At 41.4% G+C, this 27,451-nt stretch overlaps 1 protein-coding gene across 6 annotated transcripts in view; it reads left to right on the top strand.

Moving 5' to 3' along the window:
• syne1b (spectrin repeat containing, nuclear envelope 1b) overlaps nt 1–27,451 on the top strand; it is a 104,233-nt gene that overhangs the window by 66,195 nt on the left and 10,587 nt on the right. For all 6 annotated transcript variants that reach the window (XM_086095349.1, XM_086095348.1, XM_086095352.1 and 3 more), the window contains 44 exons: nt 912–1,115; nt 1,580–1,747; nt 3,161–3,352; nt 4,530–4,661; nt 4,734–4,834; nt 5,563–5,716; nt 5,805–5,918; nt 6,098–6,256; nt 6,892–7,101; nt 7,347–7,448; nt 7,513–7,632; nt 7,697–7,897; nt 7,976–8,149; nt 8,247–8,378; nt 9,075–9,271; nt 9,385–9,517; nt 10,142–10,324; nt 10,409–10,558; nt 11,619–11,795; nt 11,872–12,027; nt 12,104–12,259; nt 12,333–12,503; nt 12,575–12,708; nt 13,369–13,573; nt 13,663–13,845; nt 14,728–14,874; nt 14,940–15,094; nt 15,271–15,418; nt 15,494–15,588; nt 16,278–16,512; nt 16,695–16,889; nt 17,785–17,910; nt 17,974–18,129; nt 19,557–19,715; nt 20,143–20,309; nt 20,585–20,747; nt 21,538–21,725; nt 21,832–21,982; nt 22,907–23,089; nt 23,329–23,466; nt 23,630–23,821; nt 24,792–25,137; nt 26,226–26,294; nt 27,156–27,265. In XM_086095349.1, coding sequence (XP_085951475.1) covers nt 912–1,115; nt 1,580–1,747; nt 3,161–3,352; nt 4,530–4,661; nt 4,734–4,834; nt 5,563–5,716; nt 5,805–5,918; nt 6,098–6,256; nt 6,892–7,101; nt 7,347–7,448; nt 7,513–7,632; nt 7,697–7,897; nt 7,976–8,149; nt 8,247–8,378; nt 9,075–9,271; nt 9,385–9,517; nt 10,142–10,324; nt 10,409–10,558; nt 11,619–11,795; nt 11,872–12,027; nt 12,104–12,259; nt 12,333–12,503; nt 12,575–12,708; nt 13,369–13,573; nt 13,663–13,845; nt 14,728–14,874; nt 14,940–15,094; nt 15,271–15,418; nt 15,494–15,588; nt 16,278–16,512; nt 16,695–16,889; nt 17,785–17,910; nt 17,974–18,129; nt 19,557–19,715; nt 20,143–20,309; nt 20,585–20,747; nt 21,538–21,725; nt 21,832–21,982; nt 22,907–23,089; nt 23,329–23,466; nt 23,630–23,821; nt 24,792–25,137; nt 26,226–26,294; nt 27,156–27,265 — 7,131 coding nt within the window. The remainder of the gene's footprint in view (nt 1–911; nt 1,116–1,579; nt 1,748–3,160; nt 3,353–4,529; nt 4,662–4,733; nt 4,835–5,562; nt 5,717–5,804; nt 5,919–6,097; nt 6,257–6,891; nt 7,102–7,346; nt 7,449–7,512; nt 7,633–7,696; nt 7,898–7,975; nt 8,150–8,246; nt 8,379–9,074; nt 9,272–9,384; nt 9,518–10,141; nt 10,325–10,408; nt 10,559–11,618; nt 11,796–11,871; nt 12,028–12,103; nt 12,260–12,332; nt 12,504–12,574; nt 12,709–13,368; nt 13,574–13,662; nt 13,846–14,727; nt 14,875–14,939; nt 15,095–15,270; nt 15,419–15,493; nt 15,589–16,277; nt 16,513–16,694; nt 16,890–17,784; nt 17,911–17,973; nt 18,130–19,556; nt 19,716–20,142; nt 20,310–20,584; nt 20,748–21,537; nt 21,726–21,831; nt 21,983–22,906; nt 23,090–23,328; nt 23,467–23,629; nt 23,822–24,791; nt 25,138–26,225; nt 26,295–27,155; nt 27,266–27,451) is intronic.

Here is a 27,451-nt window from a genome sequence, read left to right on the forward strand (position 1 = left end):
GACAAAAATATGAGATCTTTTTTCATTTCTGCAACCACAGAAAGTATTTGCTGTTTATTTTAGGAGACACATTTATCATATTGAATGCAATTTATAATTGTGAAATTTGTTAATATTTAATAAAAAGTGTTTTGAATTATGAATATTTGTTTGTGGGGAAGAAATAAAACAGAAAACTAAAACTAAAGAAAAGGCCATTTATTGTAAATAAAAGATAATATTAAAAATGTTTAAAATTATTTTTCTTTTTTTCCAAGTAAATAATATATACTTTCTTCAGATTAGTCAATAAATACTGTTAGCTAGCTACTGTTTGGGGGAAATACTAGTTTTGTACTTCATAATTACAATTACAACTATTCTTAATGCTTTTAACTCATTTGCTCCCCAAAATGTATAAATATGTTCTATTTTTATTATTACCATGCTCCTAAAGATGTATTTATATGTTTTTTTATTTATTTATTTTATGCTGGAGCGTACAGAAGGCTTTGATGCAGCCTCAGAACTGAAGAAAATGCTTGAAGCAAAGGTGGCTCTTTCCCCCACTGTTTTAAACAGATTTGTGAATAATGATGAAACATAGCTATATTCTAATGCTAATTGCTGCAAAACAGAAACAGATAGAAATATACTTTTTTCCCTGATGAAAGAAGAGACTCTAATCTTTCTTTTGGTAGGTTCCATGTTTTTATAACAATAGAACACAATATTCTGTGGGCCTTGCAAAATCAGTCAAAATCCGGTCCGGGAGCGAAGTGGGTTGCTTCAGTAAAATGGCTGGGAGAGAATGAGTTAATATCTATAAGGGTAGTATTTTTTATTTATTTTTACTGGGCAGAATTTCACTGTGAGAATTCCCATTTCCAATGCCGTTTATTCTATTGAATTGTGCATTGTTGTCTTTGCAGGGTCTGATCCAAGAGATTCAGAGCGTGCAAGAGGACATCGACCGGCTCCAAACGAGCTTCACCGAAGACCTGAGCGCGGCCGCCGATTCTGCCGCGGACTCGGACATGGCCGACCAGCTGGCCATGCAGTCTTCCCTGGCCGTCCTCGCCGAGAGGATGGCCACCATCCACATGAAGGCTTCGGGGAAGCGGCAGCTGTTTGAGGTACGCCGTTGAAAAACAACGACACTACTTATTCCCTTTATATATCCGAAAGTACGTGTATGAGTAAGTGGGGTCTGTTCTAAAAATAGCTCACCATTGATGGGAAACTGTGAATTGCGTGAATGTCAACGTATTCTATATTTTGTGATCGTGTGTATGAATGAAAGAAAGGGCTGTTTTTATTACCCAAAATGTTACAAAAAACGACATTTTATAGCTGTAATTTTAATGCCGCGATACTTTTATGGTTTACGGCTCACGGTTGTCAGAATCTAATATCGGCCCATGCTTATTATAGGCATTGATGAACAATTTTTAAGTGGCTGGGTGGAATTGGCGGCTAGAGATGTCAAATATCCATGCTCATTGGAAGGGCTTTCAATGAATCATTTTGAGGTTGAGAAACACTGACCTACACTATGACCACAAGTACGGATGTAAGTATGGACGTAATTCCGCCGCAGGAACGTGTCATCGATCGGCTTGAAGGCCAGCGGCAGGATGAGGCTTTGCGACATTATCAGGACCAAGCGGAGGAGCTGGACCGCTGGTTGGCCCGGACACGTCATTCCGCCGCCGTCATCCTGGAAGCCCAGGACACAAACGTGGAAGGACAGCTCGCGTCTTGTCAGGTGGGCTTTTTGAGATCCCTTTCAGGAGACACCATCGCTAAAAGAAATGACACAGAAGTACTATAAAAATTAGTTCACCAGGCTTCATTGTTTCAATATTTATGTTTTTTAATATCTAAATCTATTTCTGTTTTTTGGATTTTTGTCTGTCATTAAAAAATATACTGCAGAAAAAAGCAATACATATTTTGAAAAACAGGAAGGAATTTCTCCAAAAAACGGGGGGGAAATCACAAAAAAATATTTAAAAATTCCATTATAAAAAATTATCATTCGAAAACAGAAACTAAAAAGAAATTCGGAAAAAACAACTCGACAAAAAATTTATTATGATTAAAAACTGAGGGGTTTTTTCCTCAAGTGAATGCAATACCCTTCTGTTTATAAGTGATTTCAAAATGTAAACAATGGAAGAATTTTATAAAAGTAGTGTTACATTTTGGTATTTATCTGTTTCCTATTGGTGAAAAATCGGTACGGGGGATCAGTGTCTTCATATAAATAAATATCATTAGGGCTGTCACTAACACATCTTTTCAGAATTGATTATCCTATCGATTAATTGGGTAATTTCCCCGCTCCCGCTTCAAGGCAGAAATTTTTGTGTCAACCAATTTTTGTGGTCGACTAAGCTGATTTTTCTTTTCCAGCCATAATAATAATGCATCAAACTGGCAGCCCTTCATACTAAGAAGTAGCTCTCGGCTTTAAAAAGGTTGATGATCCTTGAGTATGTAGAAGTATTTTTGTAATTGAAGTGCTATATGGGTAATACCCCGACTGGCCTGAAATGTGTGAATCTCTTGATGTTTGCATTGTTTCAATTGGTTGAGAAATGTGGATGGAGAAATGTGGCAAAAAAACAGCAAAAGTTCTCGGTGCAGAATAACGTTACATGTAAAAATATACGCATCAGCACAATCATCTTTTCGGCAGCTTATAGTCAAACTCAATCATTTTTGAGGTGGGAGGGGCATTGCACCTACGGAGTCGGTAAGCAAGAGTGTTCAGGCCTCCAGCTGGACACTGACTTGGCTTGCTTCTTAGCAGCACGAGCGCTGCTCTTAAGAAGATTATGTCAACGTCTCTCGCGAGTTGTCGTCCGACCACGAATAGATCCCGCTGCCTGGATTGGTGACAAAGCCTTCGGGATATCCTTGAGAGCCGGGAGGACTGACAAACCAGAAAACAAATGTACTATTTCATTTCGCTGGCTGCGTTGCTTTGGTCTTCGGTTAAAGCGACGTGAAGGATTAGCGCTAATGTGGCAGAGGAGCCCAGGTCAAAGGGCAGCGGGAAAGGCCTCACCGTCCCTCGGCCAGGGAAAGCGGCAGGTCTTGAGGCCCTAGCCCTCGCCAATGGACTTGTGGTGGCAGCATGTTTGAGCTGGCTTCTCTCTTCCTGCTGCTGCAGAACATGCTGCTGGATATCGAGGAGAAGGTGCAGGCCCTCTCCGAGCTGTCCGTCCACAGCGAGAACCTGCTGCTGCAGGGTCGCGCCGAGACCCGGGTCGAGGCCGAGCGACTGGCCAGGAGGCTGCGGACGCTGAAGGGAGGCCTGCTGGAGCTGCAGAAGATGCTGCAGGAAAAGCACGCCAACATGCAGGTGGGGTTGTTGGGCCACTTTTTGGCTGACGGCTATCCAATTTCATCCTGCTTATGAGACCGGCGTTTCTAAACTGTTGTCTCCTTGGGAGCCCCGTTAAAAAGTAGGAATTTAACGACATCCATATGTAACGTCAGTCACGATGTGATATCATGATATGAACTTAACGATATAATAATGCTAATACAAAAAAATACTCATGATGTTGTGTAATAACTCACAATATTGTAAAAAAAAAAAAAAAAACGTATTAAAGAAAAAAAAGCATAATATCATGGTTTTGGGCGAGCGTGGCTCTTTAACGTAGGTGACCAAAACATTCCTAATTAAAATTAAACTGCATTAATAAACTCACCACCAGATGGTGTCCTTTTTAACAGATGTGCTGCTTTTATAATCATAACGTGACAACTACAATATTTTAATTGCGATATTGCCATTATTGTTACATCCCTATTAAAAACTTGTATAAAGGTATTTGGAAATGTAACGCATAAATAGTCTCTTTTGGCGCGCCCTACGAAGAAACTAAGGATGAACATGACAACTTAATGTACAAAAATGTCAAACGTAAAATTTGCTTTCACAATTGGACCAAATAAATGGCAGATTTTTGTTTACGGTTCTGCACTCTAAAAACTGTTGGGTGGAAAAGGGACCGACCCAACTTTTGGGTTATTATTTTAATCCATCCTTTTGTTGTTTAATTTAACCCAAAAAGTTGGGTCAAATGACTAAATAAAAAAACTTTTTGGGTTAAATAAATTACCCCAAAAGTTGAGTTGGTCTCTTTTTTAGCCATTGTGTCTTATTTATTTATTTATTTATTTATTTATTTATTCATTCATTCATTTACTTACTTACTTACTTATTTTTTCCAAAGAGTATAAATTGGCTGTGTGCTGCAGTCTATCACAAATTTACACTAACACAGTAGGAAAGTCCAAATTCCTACATGACTATGAAATAATCCAATGAAAAACAGTAATTGCGGAATTCTTGCCCAAACGAGTTCATTGAGCGCCATTAAAAGATTGAATGTCAGTACCGCCGAGGACTCCATGTAAATATTTTACAAATGTTGTGTATGATGTTGTATAAATTCATAGATTTTCATAGATATGGCACATTTGCACATTCCTAAGCATCTCAATCAAATGCAATCAATTGTGTGTAGAGCTCCATGCAAGAGCAGGAGGACAGCGAGTCCGACTCCAGTCTCTCTCAGAGCCCCAGCGTGCAGGACTGGGTGGCCCAGGCTCGGACCACGCGCTCCCAACAGCATCAGGACACTCTTCAGAGTCAAAGGGTACACATTTTTCAACCACGCCGGTCCGATTGAAAGAAACGTCATCGTGTCGTTTTCTCGTTTGTTGCGCAGGAGTTGGAGGAGCAGCTCGCGGAGCAGAAGAAGTTGCTTCAGTCGGTAGCCAGCAGAGGGGAGGAGATCCTCATCCAGCAGGCGTCACCGGCCAGCACCACGTATACTCAACATCCTATCATTGCATTCTTAGAAAGAAATGAATGGCCAATGCGGTAAATGGGGGTGGAGGGAATTTTCGCTCGAAGACATCACAAATCGTTCCATGTTGGCAAAATCCAACGGCGCTTCTTGTGAACAAACATCTTATATTTTGATTAGAAATACAAGTGGTAGGAAATCGCATGTAGCAATCATACTCATTGAGGGACTGGCTAATTAATTGACTTAACTGGGATTCATGGCACAGATGTGCACTTTTGATGCTGAAATGGAAAATGGAAATTTGAGCTCTATGCTCACAAATTGGACTCCATTTAAAAAATATAAAAAATGGTTGGGATTAGAACATTGTGTAATTATTTATTCCCTTGTCAAGCAAGACTTCAAAAGAGTCATGTTGTTTGTAGTGCTGTCGAAATTAATTAATTAATCACAAAAAATGATTGCATTAATCATGTATTAATGCAGATTAATCCAAATTCTGAGGAAAATACAGAGGAGACATACCTTCAAATAGTTATAATATATGACATATTTGATTAAACTATCAAGTAACGAGTATCATTTAAGAATCCCGAGGCCGGGCCGAGTGTCCTCTTTTTTTGGAATCAAAATATGGTCACCCTGCTTCATAATGACCAGCCTCTCCGGCTGCCCGCCAAAACTTAAGAAGTTGATCTTATTGATGACAAATTGTGAATGCACATTTTTGTTTGCATTTGTGCAGTGCTTCAGAGCCGTTTTCAACAGCCGCGCTCGCCGAGAGGGAAGCCGACGCCGCACGGCAGCAGATGAAGCAAAGGTGGGAGAGCCTGCGTCTGGAGCTGAAAACCAAAATGCAGCTGATGCAAAAGAACCTGGAGCAGGACCACAAGCAGACGGTACAGTCAAGTAGTGCGGGAAGCAAAAAAATGCTGGTTTGAAAAAGTCAGGGAATTGATTGTTTTTTGTTTGTTTTTTTCTTGGCAGGTTTATTCCAGCGCTCCTTGTGCGTCACCACTTTTAAAAGGAGAATTTCAAGCTGATGCATCATCGCTAAAGAGTCTTTATGACACTTTTAGGCTAACAATGGAAAAATCTCAGGTTGGAATTTCAACGTTTTTTTTTTTTGTAAACAGGTACCGGATACTTTTAAGACGTTAGATATCTTACTTAGAAATATGCAACTTTCGCCCACCTCTTTTTCTTTATTAAAAAAAAAAGAAAAAAAAGCATGACATCATTGTAGGTTTAACCTGCGTTTAACTGCTGTCCTTTTACAGCCCGACGGCGATGGTGAGACACAGACGTCTGCCATGGAGCAGCAGCTCTACACAGCTGTGTCCTCCACCTCCTCCTGGTTGGACGGCGTGGAGAACGTGGTCTTGTCCGACTCGCTGCTTCTGGCCGACACCGTGGAAACGCAGCTGGAAAAGCAGGAGGTGCACTCATTTTCATGGCAAAATTCTGAAATGTCATTTGGATCTGACAATCTGGATATTTCAAGGTTAAGGGTTGCTCTTCGTCATTGATTGTGTGTCACAGAACTGGTGCTCTCACTATCGAATATTTTTAGAATCGATTAATCTATTGATTATTCAACCGATTCATCGACTAATTGGATTCATTTTAATTTTGCTTTTTTTTTTATTACTGTTTATTAACCAGTGATTGGTGGTTATTTTGTACTTCGTATTTATATAGTGATTGACGTTGTACTATGTTACCGGTTCGGTCATTGTTTTCCAAAATAAGAACAGATGTTTGCAAATGTCTTATTTTGATTAAACACAGAAGATAAGCAGCTTTCTTCCATGAAGGACTTCATAAATCAGTGAACAATTACTATTGATATTTTGAAATGAGAAGTTTTGGTCAATTTTAAATGCAAATATGGCTCCAAACGATTACGCGCTTATTAAAATAGTTACCGATTCATTTATTCATCGATTACTTGTCGATTAATTTTGACAGCTCTCCACTAAACCTTTATGAACATGATTTCTACCAGGATAAGATTCAGCGGTCTTGCTTCAATATCAGACAGGATCTGAGCTGCTTCTGGCTTTGTCTGCAGACGTTGCAGAGTAATCTTCGACGCGTGGCAGGGGAGGTGACGCTCAGCCAGACCTTGCTCGCCGCTTCATCCGGCTTGAGGCAAGAGGAACGAGTCTTGCTGGAAGAGAGTCTAAACTGCCTGAAAGAGAGACTGGGAGCTCTGGGTGGTGCTCTGGGTCAAAGCTGTGACCACTTGAGGACCAGGACTCACCAACTCACAGCCTACCAGGTTGGTATTTATCCATTCATTCGACTTCATTTCACCCAAGGTGTGCTCCAGGGCTCTGTCCTGGGGCCCCTTCTCTTCATTATATATCACTTTCCCAGAACTATTTTTTTTTTATATTGATATTTCTTGTGTTCATTTTTTAACCTATAATTATCCATGTGTGCTCTAAAAGGCATTATCCAAACAAGCATCGTTATCATTTGTAAACATGAAGGCTAATGTATTGGCTTTTGTGTTGAATACAGACGGAACTGCAACATCTCCAGAGCTCTTTAATGGAGACCAAGTGCCAGGTCTTGCAAGTACTAGCTGAAGCCATGGCCAGACCAGCCTCAGAACAGCTCAAGGTAGTGTAAACTTTTGCGCGCACACGCGCACTCACGTTTTTACTGCTCACTGGTTTTTATTCAGGTCATTGCCAGCACAGAGGACGACCTGAAGGAATTTGAACAGAAGATCACCAAACTGAAAAGCAAAGGAGCCGCACTGCAAGCGGACCAGATATCAACAGACAAAATAGTGAAAATTCAGGTTCGTGGGAAGTTGGGCCGCTTGTAAATCCAAGTACTATTATTTATCTGTTGTCTATTGTCAGGATGCCTACGAGGAGCTGGTGATGGCCGTGGGTTCTCGGCGTAGCGGGCTGAACCAGAACATGGCGCTGAAGCTGCAGTACGAGCGGGCCCTGCAAGACCTCGCCGACCTGGTGGACACGGCCAAAGGAAAGATGGCTGCCGATCAGAGGATCATCGCCAGCTCGGCGGAGGAAGTCCAGAGTCACCTGGATAAGCACAAGGTCAAACTCTTAATAGTGGCACAGAATTACAGCAGAATACAGCCAAGGGTTCTACTTAAAATCTGTGATGTCTTGTAGGAGTTCTTCCAGGGTCTGGAGTCACATATGATTTTAACGGAGACATATTATGGGAAAATTAGCGGCTTGATGCTTCCAAAAGAGAAACGGGTGCTGGAGGAGACACTAAACCAGGCTCACAGCGTCCTCCAGCAGGCACACAATAAAGGTGTGGCGCTGGAGGGCATTCTGGAGGTAAGAGAAAACCCCCACCATCACCACCACCTCATCCACAAACGCCTGTTGACAAAACATATTCTGAATCCGACTTTTTTTTTCCCCCTTCTGTCAGACTTGGCGTCGCTTGGTGCAGGATTATCAAAGCCTGGATGGCCAGTTGGAGGCTGTTGAGGAAAGTATCCCTGCAGTGGGATTAGTGGAAGAGACGGAAGAGAAACTGATGGAGCGGATTTCACTGTATCAGGTACAACGATGAGAGAATGACAGAAACGGTCAGTAAATTTGACTCTATTTAGAGTGGGACCAAAAAAATCAGTTTTGAGTCAAATTTACACTTGAAAGAGTAAAATAAAAAAGTCTCACTCAAAGGTTGAGGAATGACCTCACGACTTTTTAGCTTGGGAGGCTACCACTCTACCACCTGAGCTTTGCCACTTATACTGTTTGCTTATATCCAAGAGGAGACCAAAAACATATTTTTTTTATTTTACTTTCTTCCAAGTGTGCATTTTACTCTATTTAGAGTGGGAGCAAATAGTTTAGAGTAAAATTTACACTTGTAAGAGAATTGTTTGTTTTTTTACGTCACTCAAGGGTGGGAGACTGCCACTCTACCACCGGGGCTCCTACTTTTTTCATCCAAGAGGAGACGAAAATTGTATTATATATTTATTTTATTTTACTTTCTTCCAAGTGTAAATTTTACTCTATTCAGAGTGGGACCAAATAGACTCAGTATAGAGTCAAATTTACTCAGCTAGGTTCGGTTGTACCAAAGCAAAAATATGCGGTTTCGTCAAGTCTATCTCAACTTTACTTGAGTATTTATTTTCTGACTTTTTACACAAGTATCTGTTGTTCGACTTTAAGTACAGAGCGCGAGTACTTTGGCCACCTTTGAACAAATGTGACTTTATTTCCTTTTCCACCGTGTGGCAAGGGTCTGAAGGGGAAGCTTACGGAGCACCAACACAAACTGCAGCAGGTGCTGGGAGAAGGCAAACATCTCCTGCTGTCCGTCTGCTGTCCCGCTCTAGAGAATCAATTGGCAGTTCTGGGCGAACTCTGGCTGGACAACACCAGCAAAGTCAACAAGGAACTGCAGCGTCTGGAGGCCATCCTCAAACACTGGACCAGGTCTGGAACCTCACCGGATATGAACAATTCCTCTCTTAGGGGACCCAGAATTCAGAATGTTTGCGACCCACTGACCAAATAGTTTTGTGCCATTTTCATTGTTTTCCCTCCAGCTATCAGAGACAGTATGGGGAGCTTAGCGAATGGCTGCAGTCGGCTCTGGAGCGTTTGGAGTTCTGGAACACGCAAGCGGTCTTGGTCCCGCAGGACTTGGAAACAGTCAGAGACCACCTCTCTGCTTTTCTGGTGAGGGGTCACAGGTCGCTCGATCAACATTATGTTGTCGTCCTTCGTGTCTTCGATGACTTTTTGGTTGATTCCGTTGTTTTTTTATTTCATTTTCATTTGCTTTTAACAATTAACAACATACATTTCCTTTTGTTTACATGTACATTCACATCATACAGTCATGCATAGTTTTAAAATCTTTATACAATGACCAATTAAGGAAAAAATTTAAATATTGGCAGTTCAATTACAACCATACAAATAGAGGGGATGGAGGAGGAGGAGGACATTTAAAATAAATAAATAATGTCCATTCTGAATGTTCAGTGTTATTCAAAAGTAGACATTTTGCATCTCTGCTCATAGCCTCCGGTGTCACTCCTAATAATGTTGTTACAGGGCTTCGTAGAATAATATTCTGCTTAAAAACAACTTTTAAGAGCATCAAAAAAAAAATCCAGAATATGTCCAATTTGGAACATGACCAGAAAATGTGAGTGTGGTTGGCAACAGTTGTGCCACACCTCCTCCAACATGAGCTGCTATGGGTTGTCCCCATTTTGGCCGTTATTTCTGGTGTTCTAAAAAAAATCTGGTAATTACCTTCCACCTAAATTCCCGGTTGATTCTGTTTTATCTCAGGAGTTTTCCAAGGAAGCAGAGAGCAAGTCCGGCTTGAAGAGCTGTGTGGTCTCTGAGGGAAACCAACTCCTGAGGCTGAAGAAGGTGGACACGGCGGCGCTGCGCTCAGACCTGGCGCGCATTGACAATCAGTGGAGTGAGCTGTTCACGCGCATACCCGTGGTACAGGAAAAGCTCCATCAGGTGTGCAATACAGAATTTTTTTTTAACTTTTAAGTCTTGGTGTTTCTGCTGTTAACATCCCGGTGCAATGATGTCCATATTCAGGTCCAAATGGAGAAGCTGGCCTCCCGTCACGCCATCTCGGAGCTGTTTAACTGGATATCGCTGATGGAGAACGTCAACGAGGAGGATGAGGAAAATCTCAAGAGTGCCGTCGGATCACATGTCATTCAGGACTACTTGCAGAAGTACAAGGTAATGGACCCACCTGGGCAGTCATGGTTTGATCTGAAGTCTGGAGTGCAGTGATGTTACCAGCATCAAACACGGTGAAAATTAAGTACAAAAGAAGAAAACATCAGTTCCGAGATCTGGACAAAATAATGTGAATCATACAAACGTCTCCTTTTTCTCAGAAAGTACTCTTTTCTCCTCGGACCCATAGAACCCGATTCTATGTGTTGATTTAAAAATTGGCTTTCTTTCCTCTCGCTCCCTGTGGATCTCTAAAGAATTGGTAGAAATTATTATTACTATTAAGATATATATTTTTTTAGATAAAATATTCTTTAAATGAAGTCACGATGAAATAAAAAATGAAAAATCTTTTTTAAATATCAGTCCAAATTTTTAAGTTGTCAGAAAAACGAAAAGAATAATAAAATAATAATAAATAAATAAAAAAGACAAAAGGTAGATGACTTTTTTTAATACCTAAATGTCCAAAAAGGGTAAAGAAAAGCAGAAAACTACCATTACATGTCCTCAAAATTGCAAAAAAAATGTAAAAAAGTAAAATGTCCAAAAAATGAAGACGAAAAGTAGAAAATTATTATGTCCATAAAATGATTCAAGTTTTTCATTGTAATTAATCGCATGACTTCACTTGGTAACTCACGATTAAAAAAAAGAAAAGAAAAGATTATTAAAAATTAGGGGTGTCAGGTGATTCAAGTTTTTAATTGTAATTAATCGCATGACTTCACTAGGTAACTCACGATTAATAACACATTTTCTATCTGTTCTAAATGTGCAATAAAAAAAATCTAGGTTCTCATACCTTCCTTAACAAAAGTGGGAAAAAATGTTAAACTAATGGAAATTGTTCAAATGAATTTTTGACGTCTGTAGGCGTCAATGGCAGTTAATGAGTTAAGAGAAAAAATATCTACGCATTGGACGCTGCTCTCAGGTTTTTGTGTTCTGGTGCAGCCTAAAATGGCTCTTTTGCCAGGAAAGGTTGAGTTGCTGACCCCTGCCCCTAAGGGTGTTCATGTCGTTGACTGTGTTTTTTTTCAACATATACATGTCTCAGGGCTTCAGGGTGGATTTAAGCTGCAAGCAGCTGACTGTGGACTTTGTCAACCAGTCGGTGCTGCACCTCAGCGGTCATGACGTGGAGAGCAAGCGCAGCGATAAAACAGACTTTGCCGAGCGCCTCGGCGTCATGAACAGGCGGTGGCAGATCCTGCAGGGCCGTATCAACGAGCGGGTGAGAGAGCGCAACGTGGAAGGGATCTTCCATTGGGGGCAAATAAAAACAAAAAGGTGGACGATTTGTTGTGCAGATCCAGTTCCTGGAGAGCCTGCTGCAGATGTGGCTGGAGTACGAGATCAGCGTTCAGGCCCTGAAGTCCTGGATGGGAACTCAAGAAGAGCGGCTGAAGAGGAAGCACAGGATTGAGGACCTGATGTCGGTGCAGAATGCTCTCAAGGACTGCCAGGTAGCCCTCATGTTTCATCTGCCTTGGTCATCAAAACTCCTTGAAGACGTGTTCAAAGTCCAAATCAATCTTTCAGGAAATGGAGGAGCTGGTGAGGGACAAAGAAAAAGAACTGGAGCGGGTTGAGGAGCAGGGCTGCGCTCTTGTTCAGAACAAAACGGACGAGGCCTGCGCTATCGTCATGGAGACGCTCCAGAGCGTCAACCACACCTGGGCCAACCTGGACCACCTCGTATGTTTCTTCCATTGTTGTTGTCTTGATCGTTTATCTCGTCAATCATACTGAACGAGATAAATATGTCCAGATTGGTCAGCTTAAGATCAGCCTGACGTCGGTGCTGGATCAGTGGAGTCTTTACAAACGCGCATCAGAAGAGATTAACGGCTACTTGATGGAGGGGCGATATTCCGTGTCACGCTTCCGCCTCCTCACGGGTTCCTTGGAGGCCGTTCAGCAACAAGTGCAAAGTCTGCAGGTATGATGCGCTTTTTTCTTTCTTCACTTGAATGCGACGAGCGGATCCGTTCATCCGTGACGTCTGCGCAGGGATTGCAAGAGGAGCTGGAGAAGCAGGAGAGCAGTCTGAGGAGATTCGGCGCCGTGACCCACCAACTGCTGAAAGAGTGCCACCCTTCGGTGTCAGATTCCCTCAGTCACGCTCTCAAGGATGCCAACGCAAGGTGTCTCATATGGTTTTGATTAGAACTGCAAGGTTTTCTCAGATATCACTGAAACTCAGAGTTGCTTTACTAGAACGTAGGAAAGCACCACTTTTCGACTCGGTGCCATCTCGGAAAGGGTGAAGAAACATGCTAGACTCGGACCTTCTATAGCAGGGATCGCCAACCTTTTTGAAGCCAAGAGTTAAGCTACTTCTTGGCTACTGATTAGTGTGAAGGGCCACCTTATTATTATGGCTGGAAAATCGACGACCACAATTTTTATTATCAATTAATTAATTAATTGTGACATTTATATGAAGACACTTGATTATGTTAAATAATGATTTTTCACGAAATCTCAGGGTTTTATTAGTAATTTTTTTAGGTACTTTGTTTTACGAAATGTTTTGCTTTGTTGAATGGAATAGTATTTATAGTTTTGTCTGTTTTTTTTACTCTTTTTTTCTGATTTTTTTCAGGTTTTTTAAAATATTTTTTTCGGTTTTTCAGAATATTTTTTCTGTCTACTGCAACATGTTTTTTTATGACACACACAAAATCCAAAAAATTGAAAAAAAATCTGAAGAACTGAAAAAAAAAACATTTCATAAAATTGAATAAATACATATCTATATATATATATATATATGAATATAACCCGCTTCATGTCCTTCTCAGGTGGTCCGGCCTCCTGGAGGAGATATCGGAGCGTCTGAAGAGCAGCAAAGCTCTCCACCAACTGTGGCAAGGCTACAAGGATCTTCACCAGCAGAGCTCCGCCAGCGTCCTGCTCCAGGAGGAGAAAGCCGAGCAGCTCCTCAAGACGGCGCGAGGCGAGGACATCGCGGACGAGCACGTGTCCGCCTGGATTCAACACTGTGGCGTGAGTGCAGTTGAGTTTGTTATTGTTTCCCCTCCAACATGCTTGAACTCAAATCACCAGCGTTTTTTTTTTTTTTTTTTATCTGGCAGGAGGTTCTCCGCTCCCATGTGCCGGTGCAGGCCTCTCTGCAGGTTCTCCGCGAGCTGGGAGATCAACTGAAGCAGCAGGTGGACACGTCGGCCTCCTCCGCCATTCAGTCGGACCACCTGGCGCTTTCTCAGCGGCTGGCGACGGTTGAGCAAGCGCTCAACAGACAACATGTCACACTGCAGGTACACGATGTTTTCGCCAAGCAGCATATCATGCATTGTCGTCCCTGTTCCAGTGTCATCGATGTGAGCTCTGCTCACTGTTGGGACTGACACTACCATCGTCAAAGTAGTAACTTAAGAGAGTCATAGTAGTCGTAGGGATAGACTAATATCGGGCATTTTGACGAAAATCGGTATTGGCCTTTTTTTTTAAATCTGACTGCCGATAAAAGGTCAATTTAGAACCGTTTTAATCTCTGAACTATTTCTTTCAATGTTCAGTTAACTTTATAAGAGATGCTGCTGACCCTGTGAACATTAAGAAGCTTTTTTTTTCAACATTAAAACAAAGAATAGTGAAAGTTCAAGATTTCAGGTATTTTTTAATTTGGGAAAAAATTATATTTATTATTTATTATTATTATTTATTTTAAAAATAATGTATTTATTTAACTAGAGAGCTATAGTATTTACTTGTTTAAGTGTCCATTTAACTTTTTAAGACTTACTGATAACCTACGGAGCTCCCTGAACATTTTTTATTTTTTTGAAATTTAAAATGAATTCTATTTATTGATTTTTTTTTTTTAATATCTACATTTGGAAAAGTCAGAAAAATTGTTCAATAAACATGCTTTAAGACATTACAACCAGAGGTGGGTAGAGTGGCCACAAATTGTACTCAAGTAAGTGTAGTGCTACTTCAAAATAATATTACTCAAGTAAAAGTAAAAAGTCGTGATAAAGTCATGACTCTTTCCGTGCCATCAATTTACTTGAACCTGGCGAAGCATGTCAGCATATCATGCCCTGTTTTGACGATTGTAGCATTATCAAAGTGATCCTATTCGCTGACGAGAATCCCTTACTTACACAGCAATTGTCTCCTCCTCACCCTTCCAGACCGGCGTCCACGACTATGAAACCTTTAACCAGCAGCTGGACGCTTTAGTGGGCTGGGTCGTCGAAGCCGAGGAGGCTCTTAGGGTGCAAGATCCCAACGGCTCCACCGACCTGACCCTCATCCAGGAGCGCATGCAGGAGCTGAAGGTGTGCAAAAAAATGTTAGCGACGAATCCTGCGGACGTGCGGTTGTAACCGTTGTCTTTCAACAGCGGCTGATGAGGAAGTTCAGCAGCATGGCGCCGGAATTGGAGCGTCTCAACGAGCTGGGTTATCGGCTGCCGCTCAACGATTCCGAGATCAAACGCATGCAGAACCTGAACAGGAGCTGGTCGGCGGCCTCAGTGCAGACCACCGAGAGGTTTAGGTACGACGTTGGTTTAGTCCGGTCACGTGACTTTTTAGGGCTTTAGACGTGCTTGACTGAAACTTGTGAGCTTTACACTTTATGTAGAATGTGGGAGTTGCGCAATATCCGTGCCGTTCACGTGAGATCAAAGTAGTAAAATGACGCTAAACGCTTGTGGATTTCCTTTGCTGCAGCAAACTGCAGTCCTTCCTGCTTCAGCAGCAGACCTTCTTGGAAAAGTGCGAGACGTGGATGGAGTTCCTGGTTCAAACGGAGCACAATTTGGCTGTGGAAATCTCCGGAAACTACCAGAGTTTGGTGGAGCAGCAAAAGGCCCACGAGGTTCGAGGCCTTTTTTCCGACTTCCTAAAGATCATTGCGGATTTTTAGATTCATCCACGGTTTGTTGTCTTGCAGTTATTCCAAGCCGAGATGTTCAGTCGCCAGCAGATTCTCCACTCCATCATCAGTGATGGACAAAGGATGTTGGAACAGGGTCAAGTGGATGAAAGGTTGAATTTCTCTTTAATCTGGCCCAACTTAATTTTGCACTTTTCCCCCCTAAAATTGGTTATGTCAAATGTTTGTTGTTGTTTTTTGCATTTATCACATGAACTAATTCTTTAATTTATTCATTGTAAATAATAAAATGAGAAAATAGACTACACTGAACAATTTTACAGGACATTTTAATGTATTTTTTTTTATCAAATAAAATTATTGGATGATCAATTAGAAGTAAATTAATGAAAAGTCATTTGAAAATAGGATGAATTTTTGTGTTATTGAAAAAAATATTTTCAGGATTTTATAAATTAGTTTTTTCTTCTTCTACTTAATCTAGAAGTAAGATTGCCAGTCTGTCCTTTATAAAACTTTACACACCCTTGTGCTTAAGCATAATAAATTTGAATTTAATTCATTAGAAATAATAAACAAGAAAATTTATTATTGTTTTATTCTTGATATTAAAGTTTTTGTTATCTAATTTTTACAAATGACATGCCCCTTTTAAAAATCCACTAATCTGAAGCATAATTAATATAAATTCAATGAAATAACTGATATGAAAAAGGGTTATGATCTAAAGAAAATACCTTACAGATTTTAAACCTATTTGAACTTTTTTTTGATTGACCTTATCTACAAAAATACAAATGTGTCCACCGTGAATGTTATTCTGTCGTGGATTGTGCTACAGGAAGGAGTTCAACCTGAAACTGGCCCTGCTGAGCAACCAGTGGCAGGGCGTGGTGCGGCGCGCCCAGCAGAGGCGCGGCATCATCGACGGCTTGGTCCGCCAGTGGCAGCGCTATCGGGAGATGGTGGACAAACTGCGCAAGTGGCTCCTGGACGTCTCGCAACCCGCTGAAGGTCTTCGGCCGGGGACCACCGTTCCTCTGCAGCAAGCTCGCTCCATGCTGGACGCCATCCAGGTTGCTAATCTTCACGCCGCACTTTTTGTCACTCATTTATTGGGCAATTGCAAAGAAGACTGATCATATATGTGCATGTGATTTTTTTCAGCAGGAAAACAATGTCATTGTCATTTGCATTTTCTATTGGCAAAGGCAAACTGTTGATTAAAATTGGTATTTTGTGTGTTTTCTCCCCCTAGCTGAAGGAGAAGGTGCTGCAGCGACAACAGGGCAGCTACATCCTGACGGTGGAGGCCGGCAGGCAACTGCTGCTGTCGGCCGACAGCCGGGCCGAGGTGAGCCTGCAGGCCGAGCTGACCGACATCCAGCAGCGCTGGAAGCGGGCCAGCGGATGCCTGGAGGAAATGAGGAAGCAGCTCAGCACCTTGTTGAAGGTACGACGCACTCACTGCCGTTGCTTTTTTCGTTTGAAACATGGAAAGTAGGGGTGTCAAAATGAGTGCGTTAATTTTGAGTTCAATGAAAGTTCCTTTAACGCTGCTAATTATTTTAATGGAATAAAGAGTAATGAGCGCCCCTCTTTGGAAATCCTGTACTGGGGGAATTCCAGTCGCAACGCAGAAGACTCACCCACGTCAAAATTTAGCAGTAATAAATGTAATAATAATGCATATATTTGTAGAGACTGGGCTCAAGTTGTATTTAACAATTTATAAAATGTGCAGAATTTCACAAGTGACTTCATGTTAAAGATTGAATAGCTCTTAATATGAAAAGACAAAATGCCACCAATTGTCACCAACGTCTTACAAATGCAGCTGTGCCATCTAGTGGCAGATAAATGACCGCAACACAAATCAATATCACACTCGTTTTTTATAGTACAGTACATATTTTAAATTTTAACTCAATTTTATGAACTATTATGAAATTACTGTATCAATGACTAAAAGATGCAGCCATATTTCTATGTTAACAAGAGTATGAAAACTTTGGGGGGGGGATTATTGTACATTTAGAATTATATAAAATGTGCGATTAATCATGAGTTAACTATTGAAGTCATGTGATGAATTACGATTTTACAAAATGAATTGCCTGACACACCTCATGTAAAGTGAGGACCAACATAAAATACAGATGTGTTTCGCTTTCGTGTGTGAAATTGTGCAATGGACTTCACGCATCGAAGCTGTGTACTTCTCTGTTGGGGTTTGAGAAAAAATTCTAATGTAAAATAATCCGTAAAAATTGTATGACAAAAAGTCAAAAACTTTCTTTCAACAAGGCTGTTGAGGACCTTGTCAAGTTTGCCTTGTGTCATCACAGGACTGGGACCGGTGCGACAAAGGAATCGGCGCATCTCTGGAGAAGCTTCGGGCCTTCAAACGACAACTTTCTCAGCCTCTTCCCGATCACCACGACGACCTGCAGGCACAGCAGATGCGCTGCAAGGTAACACGAGATCCAATCGCGCCTTTTCCGCGTTCGGACTGACGTCGCGCTTTTTTTTTTCAGGATTTGGAGGGCGCCATCGAAGGCTGGACGGGAGATTTGGCCCACCTGACCGTCTTGAGGGAGTCGTTGTCGCGCTACATCAGCGCCGAGGACCTGCGCGTGCTGCAGGAGCGCATCGAGCTGCTGCATCGCATGTGGGAGGAAATCTGCCACCAGGTGACCGATGCAGCACTTTTGCCGCTACCATAATTATAATAATAATAATAGGGATGGACCTGTTTTCAGCTGGGTTGATTATCGGTGCCGGTATTTGTCAAAATGCCAAATATCGGTATCGGCCTTTTTTCAAATCTTGTTCAATTCTTGTGAACGTAGCAAATTTAGGTTTTTCATCAGGATTTGTGAAATGTTCACAGACAGTTTTTACTTGTCGCAAGGACATTTCCAACATATTCAGACAATTTTTCTGCGAAGATCTTTTGAAACCTTTTACGAACCCTGCCGAAAACCCCAAATTAGCTACATTTGCATGGATTTGTCGCTCAGTGAAGTACAGGGAACTTTTCATTTATGGATTTATTTAAATTTCCCACATTCTTTAAAAAATGCTGACACTGAGAACTACCTACACTTTTCTTTTTTTTTTTAATAAAAAAAATTAAATCTTAAGGTGCATTGTGCCGTTTAAAAAAGTAATATTAAAGCCTTTTCTACATCATGCATGCTCCACCAATGCCCGGATGAGTACAAAGAGGCCTGACTTTTTTACTCCGACTGCACCTATCAGCTTTTATCTTCCCTTTTATAGTAGAGTGTGCGGACCCCGCACACTCCACAGTTTCTTTGGGGAGGGGAGGGGCGGAGTGGTGGAGGATGACGTCATGTAGCGGACATGTGGCGTGCACTTAAGATGGTGCACGTACTCGCACGCGCACCATGAACAAGCCTGACACAGATGCTGCAGTTCCGCTTTGGGCGTAAAAAAGTGACAAACTGCACAAAGATCCTTTAAGAAATGATGTTGACATTTTGGAAACGCTTTGTTTACAGTGAAAAAACTTTAGGGAACTATTTGCTCAATTTTTTATTTAGCTTAACACTTACTGATGACCCTGGAAACTCCCTGGGATTTTTGTTATAATTTTTGAACAAAGCTGTCAATTTTTTATTGAAATCAAAAAGAAAAAGTATTTTTTGTCAATTTTGACTTTACTTTTACTTTAAATGAATATCGGCTTGAAATATCGGTTATCGACCTCCTTGACTGCTAATAATCGTTATCGGCCTTGATATAAAAAAAAATCAGTCTGTCACTGAATAATAACCGGAAAATTGGAACAAAGTTGTGTGCAAATGCCGAAGCAAAATGTACGATTTTTTTGGAATGTGCTAAATGTTTTTAAGATTTAAGAACTTCTGAGTACAAACTTCTGTATAGAGCAAGTATGATCTGTATTAGTTTAAAAAGACATTGCCTATTTCCTTTTGCAAAGTGGATGAAACGGCTGCACTGAAACTTTGTGCGCTACATCCTGTTTGTGCCGCACAACAGAGAGACAGGAAACACAAAACCGCCTTTCACCACTTGTGCCTTCTGCTCTTGCACGTTGCTTGACTCTGCCGATGTCTTTGGATATCGGCAGCTATCCCTGCGCGGGCAGCAGGTGGCCGACAAGCTGAACCAGTGGAGCCTGTTTAGCGACAAGTACAAGGAGCTGTGCGAGTGGCTCACCGGCATGGAGAGCAAGGTGTCGCAAAACGGGGACGTCAGCATCGAGGAGATGATCGAGCGGCTGCGGAAGGTAAGAAGCCCACGGGGGGGGTATTCGGGGGAGCGGCGTCATTTTCCATTTGAAGCCTTTGAAAAATCTAGAGATGCAAAGTGGAGATTAATTTAGCCAGTTTGAAAGAAAGGGAATTTTCTTCAAAGTTAGTTCCATTGTGATATGGTGTTCCGCAGGGTTCAATTTCGGGGCCCCAGCTGTTTTCTTTGTATTTGATGCTACTGGATTCCATTTTAAATGTTTTTGTTTTTATTTGTCTGATTCTTACTTTATGTACAGCACTTTGTATGCAGCTATGGTTGATTTCAAAGTGCTCAAAAATAAAAATCGTTTTGAGTAAGTTAGGCGCATTCTGTCTATGCAATAATAAACTTTCAAGGGGGTTTCTTCTTTGTCTAAAAATACACAATTTTGGCTTTTGACGTCGGCGGTGTGTTATCGTCAGGACTACCAGGAGGAGATCTCCGTGGCCGAGGAGAACAAGCTGCACCTCCGCCAGCTGGGCGAGCGCCTGGCCCAGGCCAGCCACCCGAGCAAGGCTGCCGAAATCCAGCACAAGCTCACCAAAGTCAACGACCGCTGGCAGCACCTCCTGGACCTCATCGGAGCCAGGTAAGGAGACGAACAAGACCGTTTCATCTCCACGTAAATCCAATTTCTGATTTGAATGGAAAGAAAAAACACCTTGTTCTGGTTTCCAAAAGAGTTATCTAATTCAAGACTTTAATTCCGTTTCTTCCTTCTGTAGCGTTGGTCTATCCTGACCATTTCTTGAGATTCAGGTCTCGTGTTTCTCTGCATTCTATCTTGAAGCTCCTCCTCCCAAAGTTGTTTCTCTGGCTGATTCTAAATGTACTGTGTGGCTGTGTTAACTTTGCTGTCGGCAGGGTGAAGAAGCTGAGGGAAACCCTGGTGGCCGTGCAGCAGCTGGACAAGAACATGAGCAGCCTGCGTACCTGGCTGGCCCACATCGAGACCGAGCTGTCCCAGCCCATCTCCTACGACTCTTGCGACTTCCAAGACATTCAGCGGAAGCTCGACATGCAGCAGGTGACGCTCCATTTGAGTGGGGGAAGACATTTTTAAAACATTGGGACGTAATGCTGGCAAGTAGGGCTGCTCGATTATGAAGAAAATGTTAATCGCGATTATTTTGGTAATAATTGAAATCACGATCAGGACGATGATTTATTTTTTGGTGCAAAACAAGAAAATGTTTAAATGTTAAAAAAAGATTAAGACAAATACAATTATTTGAATTTTTTTTTTAAAGGTGCAAATGTATAAATGTAAACAACTCAAAATTAGTATGAACTAATTTGCTCCCAAAGACGTATAAATATGTTCTATCTATATATTTAAAATGTCCCAAAGACGTATTTGTATGTTTTTTAAATGTTTGTTTATGCTACAGCATGCAGAAGGCTTTGATGTAGCCTCTCAATTGCAAAGAACGTTTGAAGAAATGGTAGTTATTACACAAACGGCCAGCAGGTGGCAGCAGAGCATAGGAAATAAACCAGGGACATGTTGAAAAAAATGTCAATTACTCAGAATTCTAAATAGATCTGTGAATAATGATGAAACTAAAATGAATTGCTGCAAAACGGAAACAGATAGAAATGTATTTTTTTTCCTGATGAAAGAAGACACTTCTTTCTTTTGGTAGGTTTTTATAGCAATAGAACACAATAATCTGTGGGCCTTGCAAAATCAGTCAAAATCCAGTAAAACAGCCGGGAGCGAAGCGTGTTGCTTCACTGAAAATGCCTGGGAGTGGATGAGTTAAGTGCGGAGTGAACATGACACAATGTGTGTGTGTGTGTGTGTTTTTTTTTAGGAACTTCAGAGCGACATCGAAAAGCACAGCACCGGCGTGGCGTCGGTTCTGAACCTGTGCGAGGTTCTGCTGCACGACTGCGACGCCTGCGCCACCGACGCCGAGTGCGACTCCATCCAGCAGGCCACGCGCAGTCTGGACCGCCGATGGAGGAGCATCTGCGCCTCCTCCATGGAAAGGAGACTCAAGTAGGGCCTCATCTTTGAGTTGCAAAGCATGCATGTTGCCGTTGTCATGAGACTGGAATGCCCCGCCCCCTCTGTTATTTAACCAAACTGGCATGTCGGCATGCAGGATTGAGGAAACGTGGCGTTTGTGGCAGAAATTCTTGGAGGACTTTACTCGCTTTGAGGAGTGGCTGGCCGCTTCCGAGAAGACGGCCGCGCTGCCCAACTCCTCTGGTGTTTTGTATACCGAAGCCAAGGAGGAACTCAAGAAATTTGAGGTGCACAATTTATTATATTGTTATTTCGAAGTGTAAAGAAAATAAACTAATGTTGTGATTTTATGAAAAAAGTAGTTTTAAGAATATAGAGTTGGAGTTTTATGAGAGCAAATCATAATTTCACAAGCAGAAAGATGTTATTTTATGAAGAAAAGTCATAAGTTTACAAGAAAAGAAAAAAAAGCAGTTTTACGAGAAAGTTGGAATCATACGAGGGAGTTCAAGTTTCAGGAGAATAAAGTTGAAATTTTAGCATAAAATATTTTTTTAAGGAAACTTCCTAATTTCAGGAAAATTTACAATAATAAAGTAAACGTTTTCTGGAAAAAAAATCTATTGAGTGAAAAGTTGTTAAAGAAAAGAGAAATGAAAAACTTTTTAAAAATAGGACAAAGAAAAATGCATTTTTACAGGGGACAAAAGGGTAATTTTACATGGAAAAGGGCATGGTTTCCGGATTATTAAATTTGAAATGTATGATGAAAATGAAGTCATAATATTATGAGGATGAACATTATTTTACAAAGATAAAATCATACTTTCTGATAAAGAAACATTTTTGAGGATAAAGTTCAAATATGAGATCAAATAAAAAAACAATAGCAAGAATAATGTGATATAATGTTTTTTGTTTTTTTATAAAAGTAACGCTATAATTTTACAAGGTCAGTGTGGTCGTTATATGAGGAAAAAGTCTTATTTTAGGACAATAAACTTGAACTATTACAAGAATAAAACTTTATTTTTACATTAAGAAAGACAGTTTTACACAAGATGAATTACAGTAGCAATTTTGTGATAAAAGTCCTCATTTAAAAACAATGTGAAAATATTACAAGATTCAATCCTAATTTTTACGAGAGAAAACTAAACCTCAGGATACGCAAGAAGTCGTTTGAGCTTTGTCCTGCCGCGTGTCCGTAGACCTTCCAGCGACAGATCCACGAAAGCTTGACGCAGCTGGAACTGCTGAACAAGCAGTACCGTCGCCTGGCCAGAGAAAACCGCACGGACGCTTGCAGTGGCCTCAAGGAGATGGCCCACAGCGCCAACCAGCGTTGGGACAACCTGCAGAAGAGGGTGGCGGCCATCCTCCGCCGGCTCAAGGTATGTACAACTCACAAGAAAAAGTAGGCCAACCCTTTGAAATTAATTCCACATCAATCGCTCATGAAATGTGACCTGATCGCCATCTAGGCGCAGGGTACGAGAAGTGAATATCTGGATTTGCGTCCAGGCCCTGAGTTAGCAAAGCAGTCGTCGCTCTTTTAAGGCGCTTACAGATTTTTCCTTCCTTGTGTTGATAGTTTGAATTTTGATAAGGTTCCTTCTTCCTGATTGTGTAGCACTTCATCAGTCAGAGGGAGGAGTTTGAGACGGCGAGGGACGGCATCCTGGTGTGGCTGACCGAGATGGACCTGCAGCTCACCAACATCGAGCACTTCTCCGAGTGCGACATCCAGGCCAAGGTCAAACAGCTCAGGGTGAGAAAAACCTGGAGTGGCTGCGGAGGATTACCAAAATGCTGCTTAGCACGATGTTCCCTCTGATTGAAAAATCAGGATGTTGTGACAAATCCGATTTTCGCTCAGTACCATACGAAATACTTTACATACAAATCTTAGAACAATATTGTGTATCGCGCAGTCGTTCCAGCAGGAGATCTCGCTGACCACGGCCAAGATCGAGGGCATCTTCCACCAGGGCGAGGCTCTGATCGAGAAGAGCGAGCCGCTGGACGCCGCCGTCATCGAGGAGGAGCTGGAGGAGCTGCAGCGCTACTGCCAGGAGGTCTTCGGACGGGTCGAGCGATACTACAAGAAGCTCATCCGCCTGCCTGTAAGCCCTATTCAACATTTGTCTATACATGGATAAATATAGTAGATGGATGAATAGAGGGGTGGATGGATAGATGGATAAAAATACCTGAACTATAGAAAATAAAAACATTTAAGGGGGCGTTTGAAATTTTGAAAAATAACATTAAATGTGTGATAAATATACTTGAATAAAACAGATTCATCCTATTATTTTAGATCACTGTTTTCATAATTTTTTGTGAATGTTTGCAAAATTTCCAGGAATGTGGAAAAAAACAAACATCTGAAATACTTTTTGAGGATAGAATTTGTGAAAAGTGTACAAAAAACAAATAAATGAATAAAATAAAATTTATTTATTTCTATTTTTACATTTTGTTATACTTTTTTTACTGAATGAAAATAAAATGGAAGCAAAGACCATTTATTCTTTTTTCCCTCCATAATTATTTTGTGACAATCTGGAAATCTCCCCAGAATAAAAAATAAAATAAAATTCTTAAATGTCTCAGAAAGGGACGTTTACAAATTCTGAAATAATAAAAAAAATATGTTTTTTAACAGGAAAATAACAAAAATGAGGCCAGCTCACATTTCATCCTGTCTTTTTTTATTTTTATTTTTTTTTATAGATTTTTTTATAAATCGTTTTTTTTTGGGAGAGCAGTGAAAGTCTTGCTTTGACATGGTCTGCTTGCATCTTGATGCCAAGAAACTGTGTGTTATTAATTAGTTATGAAGTTTATTAATGTTTTTACTTATTTACTTACATACTTATGATATTAATTAATTAATTAATTTATTTATTTATTTACTTATTTTTTTTTACTGCATGACTGATTTTTATTCCATGTGCAGCATTTTGTATGCAGCGGTGGTTGTTTTAAACTGCTTTATAAATAAAGTTGAGTTGAGCCAATTGTTCGCAGATTTTTCCTGCTGAACGTGCAGTCGTTCCCGGTCCATTGATCTGATTCATTCTCCTTCAGCTGGCCGAGGATGACGGCGAAGTGTCCCTCTCGGACCGCGAGCTGGAACTGGACGAGCCCGCCGACCTTTCGGGCGACCTGTCGGGCCTGCCTCCGTGGAGCGAGCGTCTGGGCGACGGCTTCCTGTCGCCGCTGCCCTCGTCGGGACGCTCGGCGGCCTCGCTGGCGGCGCAGCTGCGGACGGAGCGCTCGGGCCGGGACACGCCGGCCAGCGTGGACTCCATCCCGCTGGAGTGGGACCACGACTACGACCTGAGCCGCGGCCTGGAGAGCGCCAGTCGGGCCCTCAGGGAGCAGCAGAGCGAGGAGGGGGACTTCTTGCAGCGGCCCGCCTCCGCCTTGTCAGGTCAGCAGATGGCGACGTTGCCAGCTAGATTCCAGTTGATGTTCTTTGTAGGCCTGTAAACTTGTTGCTAAATTACTTTGCCAGCTTGTGATGATGTCACTGCGTAATCATAGATTTCATAGTAGGTCTCCTCAAATGTATTGCCTATCTGAGCAAAACAATAATTGAAAATTCTTAATTTAGTTTATCATCAGAGATGTTGTTTGAAAGCCAAAAAGTGACATTAGTTCACTTGGAATTGTATCAAGATGGAAAGACAAGTGCGATAACAGTACTAAATTGCTAATGATGTGTCTTTTATTACTATTTCACAGAAAATAAAAATCATGATTAATTTGGTAATACATGAAATCAAAATTCGGACGATCATTTGTTTTTGGGCGCAAAACAAGAAAATGTTATGTTACATATTAAGAATATTAAGACATTTTGTCGAAACGCTGTAATTATGCAAGTTTCTTTTGGACCAAACAAGATTTTTATTAAATTAGTTTTTTTTTTTTTTTTAAATTAAAATTGCTACATTACACAACTTGTATTAATATTTTTTTATTTTTGTTTACAATTATGCCAATTTTGTAATTGTGGATTGTGAATTTTGATGAATTGCACAGCCCTAATTTCACTTGATATTTTTGGCTTTTAAGTTCCATGTTTTTTAACCCAGCAGAATACAGTTTATTTCTCACTTCCTTTTTTTTTTTATTTTATAAGCAAAACATCCGCGTCTCATTCCTTTATTTTGGCCATCTTGCAGCACCACTGGAAAGCTGTCTGGGAATGAAATACTGCCCTCTAGTGGATTATCTGTACAGTGCATGTATTGCATGTATACACCTGGCTTTAAAAATAATAATAATAATAAAAAATAATACTGATGAGAGAGAGGCCTCCAAAAGTCAAGTATCACATATTTATCACACATTTAGCATTACTGGTTAAGGATTCAGAAAGCAAGATGGCAGCATCATAGCCTTAGCTGAAGCCCCCACAGTGTCGTACTTGCGCACCCAACAAAATGGCGGGGTAGTCAATCATGTAAAATGGCCAGTGCTGAATGTGTGTGTGCTTCACAATGTGTCTTCCAGATGTAGTGATTCCAGAGAACCCGGAGGCCTTTGTTAAACTAACCGAGAAAACACTGAGGTGCTCCGCTGGTAGGCAACATGCTAACAAACTTAGCATGCCTGCAGGAATAACAAACTCACTGGCACCTTTTGCTTTGTACAGTAGCTTTCACCACTTTTGGATTTGTGTTCATGTTCACTTTAGGTGACCGATAGCAACACTTTTCTAACACTTGGGGGGAGGGGGGGGGGGCTCCATTCCATTTCTTTTGGTCCCCTCAATTGATGACAAATTGTGACCTCGCAGAAATGGAGCCGAGCCCAGCCGCTTCTTTCTCACTTTGCTTTGAGCTGTGTGGCTATAGACCTTTTCACCATCACGTCACGTCACGTCACGCATACTCACGGGTGGCAAAAGCTCAAGCCTTCTCACAGTCAACAAACCTTTCGATGTTATTTGACCAAGATGGCGTGCTATAGCGCTGACGTTAGCTAGCGGGCTAGTCGTTATGTTTTGCTAAAGTACTCATTAGCAAACATTTTATTCAAAGCTGTGAGGAAACATCTTCCACGAACCCGATGAGGGTTTGCGATTTTCTCTCTGTTTACGACCTCCATCCGTTTCACTTCAAGTCAGCCGTCACTTTCCTGCCACCCGGAAGTACTCATGCAGTGGCACCTATTGTTTACAATCACCATGAGAAGGTCTATAAAACATCTTTGCATGTTGTGTTCCCTCTTCTAGTGGCAAAGAGGTTGGCGGGTTAGCGTCACGTGATCTTTGTACAAGCCTCCGTCCATACAGTGGCGGGTGATGCTGATGATTTTCTACTTGCATCACCTCTGCCGTGTCCCTGTCTGGACGGCGCCTTTCACCTTGGAGCTTTTCACACGGATGCCATCTGAGTGACGGCGTGACGATGAGCGTGTGTGAATCATTTTTGTCCGCAGGAGAGGTAGCCTCGCCCGACCCGCCGCCGCACATTCAGCCGCCGCACGCCGACAGCAGCCGCAGCCGCACGTCCGCCACCGTCGACCTGGATGCCTCCTACATGGGATATGTATGTTGGCTTTGATTAAAATTCTTTGGTATTCTATTAAGGATTTTGCATTCATTTGTTGTTTATATTATTTACTATTTGTGTTATATTTTTGTTCATTTTATACTGTATTCATTATTTAATGAAGCAATGTGTTTGTAAAATATAATGATGATGTTACTTTTCTATTTTATATATTGATTATTA

Source organism: Leptonotus elevatus, chromosome 14, assembly GCF_054856555.1.
Source record: "Leptonotus elevatus isolate MCC_2025b chromosome 14, RoL_Lele_1.0, whole genome shotgun sequence".
Lineage (NCBI taxonomy): Eukaryota > Metazoa > Chordata > Actinopteri > Syngnathiformes > Syngnathidae > Leptonotus > Leptonotus elevatus.